Raw genomic sequence first — 7,123 nt, forward strand, 5'->3', positions numbered from 1 at the left:
ACAGGTGAGCAGGAAGTGGAAAGTAACAACAAGAAACAAGAGGATATAACTACAAAATAAAGCAGGAAATAACTAACCAAAACCCCAAACCATGACGGCAATGGTGCTTTAAAAACAAACTGACGTCCTTTGTTGTCAAACCTTAGACAGGGAGTCAAAATGGGGAAGACGAGCTTTGATGACAAAGCAAGAGTTTGTTTTTAAGCTCTAACATGACCGTGCCGTGACAATTTTACATTTTAATAGTTTAAGAGAGAGTGCTTTGGGGTTTTCTTGGAATTTTTTATGTCAAAATCTATACTTTTTCAAAGAGCACCGCTAATAAATGTGATTTATTAATAGTCCAGGTAGTGCTCCCAACCTTACATTTTTCAATGAGGACTTCTCTTGCAAAGAGGCCGGCGTAACATTCAATTCTTCATTAATAAAACATCTGAAATAGTAGAAAAAACACACAGATGGAAATAAGGCTCAGTAACACTGGTACCCTCCTTTAATAACTCATTGAATGAGTGAACCCTGGCCTCAGGTGGTTTCATTCCCACAGTGAATCTTGCCAAATAGCAATATATCCCTCTGAAATGTCACCAGTAATTACTCCTGTCCTCTGAGACAACCTCTAAAATGAAAGAAAGCAGGTGTGAGCATGCTCCGTCTCCCTCTCTCTGTCTGTCTCTCTTTTCTCGTCCACCGATCGCTACCGACCTCGAATACGTCACTGTAGTTGGAAGCCTCTTGAATGGCAGGATTGTTGGCAGTTTCATCATAATTTGTGCTGCCCTGCTCTCAGAGCGGTTCATGGCTTTGTATTGTGATTCTGTGTGTGTGTGTGTGTGTGTTTGTGTGTGGCCAGTCTGGGCCAACAGCACATTGAGCGGCTCTTATTGGCCACCCCCCTGCTGTTTTGTCGTAATTACGTGGAGGGAGAGAACAATAACAGCAGGTGGGACAGGCTGACACACACAAACACACATGCACGCACGCACACACAAAATAAGGTGTATGTCACGGCTGTAGTCTCCTAAATGGAAAAAGCTTAGAGGTTAACTGTCCCTCTAGATTACAAGGCGATGTAAGCTTTCTCCAATGCAAGGCACACACACTCTGGAAGGTGTGAGGTCAAAGAATCGCTGTGCCTGTGTGCGAGAGACTGATTCACCCAGACACACACTTACAAGTGAAAATGTGTGCCACGAAATAAAATTAAATGACTTTTACTTGGATTTTCATTTTTAAGTCAAGTCAACCTGTTATATGAAAACAAACACAATGCTATTCAGTGTTTTGTATGTATTTTGTTTGTTTTTTGGAAAATTGACTTATTCCCTTTTTTTGCCAAGCGTAAGATGTTTAGATTGAGGATATTTCCCCTAGAAGACTCCAATTTAACTCTAGGGGATTATTCCTCCAGAAAGTCTGGCTCACCACACAACTGTCACCTCCAGATCAGGCCGACTCTGCAAGGCAGTTCTGCGCGCTGCTCTGACCAGCCACATAGTGAAACCCTAGAGGCAGAAATTATTTATTGTGCATTTAAGTATGAAGCTACAATCAGCAGCCAATAAGCTTATTTTAGCATAGAAAGTGATGACAACTAGCCTGGCTCTGGCCGACAGTTACAAAATGAGGACACCAGCACCTGATGGAAAAAAAAAACATCATAACATCATAAATTGGTCATACTTACGGAAGTTGTTTTGCAACTTTCCCAATTGGACTTGGATTACCTTGAGGTGCACCATCTGTACTGCTCAGGGACTGGGAAACTATATATACTTTATCTAAAGTCCTGGCAATTGGACTTTAATGTGACCCATAACCAAACCAGATATTCCACACCGTGCTTCAGGCAGAGTCTGTCCAATGTTATAAACTGATTATGCTGCCAGAGTCACACAGCAGATGCAGTGAGAGACCTTCGCAGGACCTTGAGGGGACAAGAGTTATTAGCATAAAGGAACATACTGGGGCAACTGTGCAAGGATGTGCTATGTGCACTTTATTTTTGTGGTCCACTCTTGACCCATAGCAATGGTTTAAAAGTGAATCAGACAGACAGTTTTAAATAGTATATTCCTATTGAATATCAGCATTCTTGAACTATAATATAAAACTGCATTATTCTATAACTTTTATATCTGCATAAATACATCTTCAACCAGACTGGTAGTAACAGGAATAATTTTTCATGCTCTCAGCCATCAGGGTTATTAAATAATGAATAAAATTGAAGTTTTCTCATTAAATTATACTAAAATTGAGACATGACAATTAAGACAACTCAATCAACTAAATAAACCTCACCTATGGAAGTTGAAATAATGAAATGTACTCAAAGCCTAAAAGCACAGGAATAGACTAATTCTCCTACAAAGTTTGCAAAAATGTGCTTCATAATGTGTCACAGTGAAAAAACTAACCGTCCTGCTGCAGTTATTAGTATTTCCCACTGTATCAAAACATAAAAAACTTTATTTGGAGGATGAGCACTCACCATGTGTGCCTAAAAGCAAAAGCACTTGAGTTAGGTGACATCTGGCATTATGAAACTTTGAAGTACTGACAAACACAGAGCACTTGAAAGCAGCATATCAGCTGGAGCTTTCAGTAACCTAGCAACCACAGACGCGAGCGCTCTGCGTCGTCCAGTCGGACGTCAACTACTCTAACGTTTTTTTTTACTTTAAAAGTGTGTTTTTTTAGCTTTTCAGATGGATGTGGCGCTCGAGGCACAAAAGAGACCGCTGGCTACGTTGTCCGCATTCAGCTACATTCCACCACGACGAAAGGGACCAAAGGAAATGTCAATCTTCAACACAGACTCAAGGGTGAGGTGTCGGAGTTAGCAGTTAACGTAAAACTTTGTTGCCAGGCATGCTAGGCTAATGCCACCGCTAATAAAACTAGCCAGTTAGCTAAGTAGCTCATGGGACATATTGGAATTCATAATGGCACTGTGACAAAATCACAGCAGAGAGTTGTGATTGAGTCTCCACACAATGATGGCAATACTTGGAAAGGTCACAGAATTGGCTAAAGCTAAAGTTAGCTGTCATATTTATGAAAGAAGTATGTTTGACATGTAGCTTAGATACAAATGTGTCCCTAGGATACAGGCTACATGCTACAGGCTAGAGAATATTGTCACTGATTAACAACTTTGTTCACTTCCATTAAGATAATGATTTGCAAATGCTTCCCCTCACAACAAACCCAATTGTAAGTAAAATTTCAACAGTAAACCTCTCTGGGGGATGAAAGGTCTATGAGCAATGATAAATATAAAGATCATATCAACACAAAAGAAACCTTTGATGTTGCTCTCAACACCATTTCAGGGTTTCTTTTAAACGATTAATTGAAATACCACTGGTGACTGAGTGCTGTTTGTTTCTCTGTAACTCGAACCAATTTTGAGAAGAGATTGCTGTAATTGTTGGCTTTGGTTCCACCTCTACCTGCAGGCACCTTGCCCAAAGTGGAACAAAATGACCCCCCTCTGTTTGAGCACAGGCTGTGAATGATAAACACCTGTTCGTTGCCTCTCCGTTGGCAGGTCCCAGAGGTCTCCATGTATGACCAAGTGTTCCACCAGGCCGAGGGTTATGATATGAGACTGCCCCGAGATGAGAGAAATCACTATAAGGCAGGGGGATTAGAAATATACGAAGAGGTAATAAACATAATTCATTGACTGTTTTAGTTCTCAAACATCTCATCTAAAACTGTTTTAGCTGCTGATGAGCTCAGACTTGAGTTACAAGAATCTGACTAGTGTTTAATATCTATTTAGATGTTTTATTGAAGCAAATATATGAAAGCCATGAACAAAATAATGAAAATGAATGAACACCCTTTTTTTGCTGCAGACCCTGTAGAACACGGTCATTTTTGAGAGCCACTGCACTAAAAAAGCCCGGCTATTCATTAGTAAAAGCCCTTGAGCTGATTTAAATGCACAGTTTCTCCCTTGTAGTACAGTTGCATGTGGAGCAGATCCTCTTGTCACATGTTGGTCAATGTGATGAAGGCATTGTGTATCTTTTAATCAATTTCAGAAATGATAGGCATGTCATAGTAACACACATCAATGTGACTGATTTTCTTAAATTAATCCGACATATTGGTTTTCATGGACACAGACATGCTTCAAATCATTCCTTCCTTTTGAGTTGACCCACTATTGAAATGCTATGCTGTCAGGGATGACTTTCATAATATATTACCCACTGGAGGTGACAGGCTGAAAAGGACTGCATCACTTTTATCACTTTTTCTTAAATCAAGTCAGGAACAATGTCCCTATCAGGGCCCTAAACCAATAATTATCTTCATTATTGAATTAATTGTTTATTCAATAAAATGGAATGGAAAATGCTCATCACAATTTCCCAGAGCCCAAATCGACTTCTCCACATTGCTTCTTTTGTCCCATCAACAGTCCAAAACCCAAAGACTCCTTATTTACTGTCATAGATGACAAAGAAAAGCAGCAGATCCTGAAATGTTGGGTCCCATACTGTAGAAAGTAAGATTCCTGTGTATTTTATAATTTTATTACAAAGAAGGTCTATGTGCTGTATGACTAAAGTGAAAGCATCAAAATGCTCATCATACAGAAACTGTGCCTGGAAAGGAGCTGTGGGGGGGGGGGGGGGGGGGGGGGGGCTTTATGACATTCACACATTTAGTTTCATTTAACTACACTATACTAAACACACTTTAAATTGATCAAATCTCCAATTTGTAAAGTTAGAGTTTGAATGGTTTTTAAAATAAATAGTGTGATCCATAAAATGAGCATAATATGGCACCAACAAATGTTTGACATTCTCCTTGAAATATCTCTGAAATATTGTATTTCTTTTCGACTGACTAATTGATTAATAAACTAATAACACAAAAGGTTACTTTTAGGGGTGGTGAAAAAAAATCGATAATCGATTAATCGTGATTATAATATTGACGATTATGAATCGATTATTGAATTTCCAAAGATTGATTTAAAAAAACAAAAAACTGCCTGCCTGCGATGCCTGGACATCCAGAGCTACAGTCTCATATGTGACCGTTACAGCTCATTATGTCAGCAGTTAATGGAAGCTAACGTCCTACGTACTTCAGACGAGAGGCATGGATGATAGCCACACAAGCGCAAATATGTGTGAGTTTTTCAAAGCAATGGCAGACGAGTGGGGAATAGAGAAACACGCCCTGGTTCTCGTCACCAACAATGCTTCTAACATGAGTCCGGCTGCTGAGCTTGGCAGCTTTCTTTTAACAGTGAAACACTACGTTTAAAACAAAGTAAAACATAATAATTTGGATATTACAGTTACACTATACAATATTGAAGGTGCTGTGATGTGTAAAAGAAAAGTCAAATAATTCAGCAGCTGACTGATGTTAAATGGAAGATCAATAATCGTCAATAATTGAAAATCGAATCGATAATCGGTAATAATCGAAAATCGATTTGTAATCGAATCGAATCGGGAAATTGGGCTGATTAACCACCCCTAGTTACTTTACATGTTGAGTGCACCAGACGACAAGCACAAGTAAACGTTACATAGCTGTTTTTCAGTACGATGTAAAGCGCAACTAATGTAATGAGTAAATGAACTAATTCATTACAGTTCTTTGCTTCTCTTGCACTCATGACATCAGTGGACACTGCCTTAAAGCGCTGACCACCTACACACTTGGCACTCAGACCAGTGTACATTATAAACATTACAGCTCTCCTCATCTAACAACACCTCCTCCTGTCGGGTTTTTCCTCAACACGCTTCCACGCTCTAGATGATATTGGCAGAAAGGCTTTTGGAGTGTTTCCTAAATGTAAATTTCATTTCGAACTGTTCCATATTTATACGTCTGATGAGATTTTTTTTTTTTTTTTTAGCATGCAGTGGCTGACATATATTTCCAAGTTTTAAGACATTTGTTTATGGCTCGTTTTGAAGCCACTTCGTCTCCACAGAGCAATTATTCATGTCAAGAGAAGTAGCTCGAGTTTCTGGGTTACTGGAAGCAGAGAGGGCGGTGAACAAAGCAGCCACACACACTGCTGAGCTTGTAATTACTGCTAGCTGAGCGTTCGGCTGACAGCTCCCGCCGAATTAGGACGTCTCTGTTGGGGGAATTCACATTTGAATATGAATTTGAAAGTTTTTATTGTGTAAAGTGTTGAGACGATAATGGGAATATGTTGTTTTTTTTTTTTGTTCATTTTCCGCTAAAGCTTATGCAAATATAAACCCGCCAGTAAATCTGCCACAGCCAGGAGCAGGTACTGTCTGTTCTGCAGATAGTCAGTCTGACCTCCCTGAAGTCAAAAATCTGAGGGAAAGCTCACACCGACACACACTGCTGCCTTCGGGTAACACATTTCGTAGCAACACGGTTTTCCTAATAAAAACCATCACGGTGTAGCTGATAGTTTCATTAGCGGGTTGTGGCGTTAAACAGACAGAATGAAAGTCAAAGCAGAGACGGGGTAACAATCATGTCTTCACCTCAGTGCTGACACAGTGCTTCAACCGCAGTGATTATGGCTTCACAAAATCACACGTTGCCAGAATATTCTATATTGTACCACAACAATGCATCAGTGAATTGATCGACCGTATTGGTCATAAATACTATAAATGTCTGCTTTTTCACAGCAGAGGACAGAAAACAAACCACCCCAGAGCTGACACGCCTTACTGTTATGCAGCCATCATTAACACTATTAGCAACACCTGTGCTTTTTCCCGCATGTCTGAACATCTGTGAAAAAAATGAATTGCCTTCCTTTAATTATGTTTGATATTTGTCCTGAACCTCTCTGCCTTGTTGTCCTCCTCGGCCTCAGGAGAAGACTCGAGCTGTTCCTTTGCGATCCTCTTCAGAGTACGGTCATCGTCCTGTTCCCGTCCTGTACCAACCGGGCCGGCAGTACGCTCGTGTGGCTTCCACAAAAGAATTTTTCATGAAAAACGGGATCATCTGGAATGTGGCTGAAGGGTACGGATCAGTGGCCCCTGTTTGAAAGCCTCAAGTATCACAGCATGAGTTCAAAGTGTTTGTTCTCACTGTGGAAGCATTGACTAATAAACCAGTGTTGTAGGGTGTA

The 7,123-nt window shown here is 40.1% G+C and overlaps 1 protein-coding gene across 1 annotated transcript; it reads left to right on the forward strand.

Moving 5' to 3' along the window:
• Window positions 1-2,619: 2,619 nt before the first annotated feature.
• Window positions 2,620-7,123, forward strand: cfap90 (cilia and flagella associated protein 90). The gene is made up of 3 exons (XM_030412574.1): window positions 2,620-2,828; window positions 3,557-3,673; window positions 6,863-7,123. The coding sequence occupies exons 1-3, from the start codon at window positions 2,712-2,714 to the stop codon at window positions 7,037-7,039; spliced, it is 411 nt and encodes a 136-aa protein (XP_030268434.1). The 5' UTR covers window positions 2,620-2,711; the 3' UTR covers window positions 7,040-7,123.

This window comes from Sparus aurata, chromosome 3 (assembly GCF_900880675.1).
Source record: "Sparus aurata chromosome 3, fSpaAur1.1, whole genome shotgun sequence".
NCBI classification, from domain to species: Eukaryota; Metazoa; Chordata; class Actinopteri; order Spariformes; family Sparidae; genus Sparus; species Sparus aurata.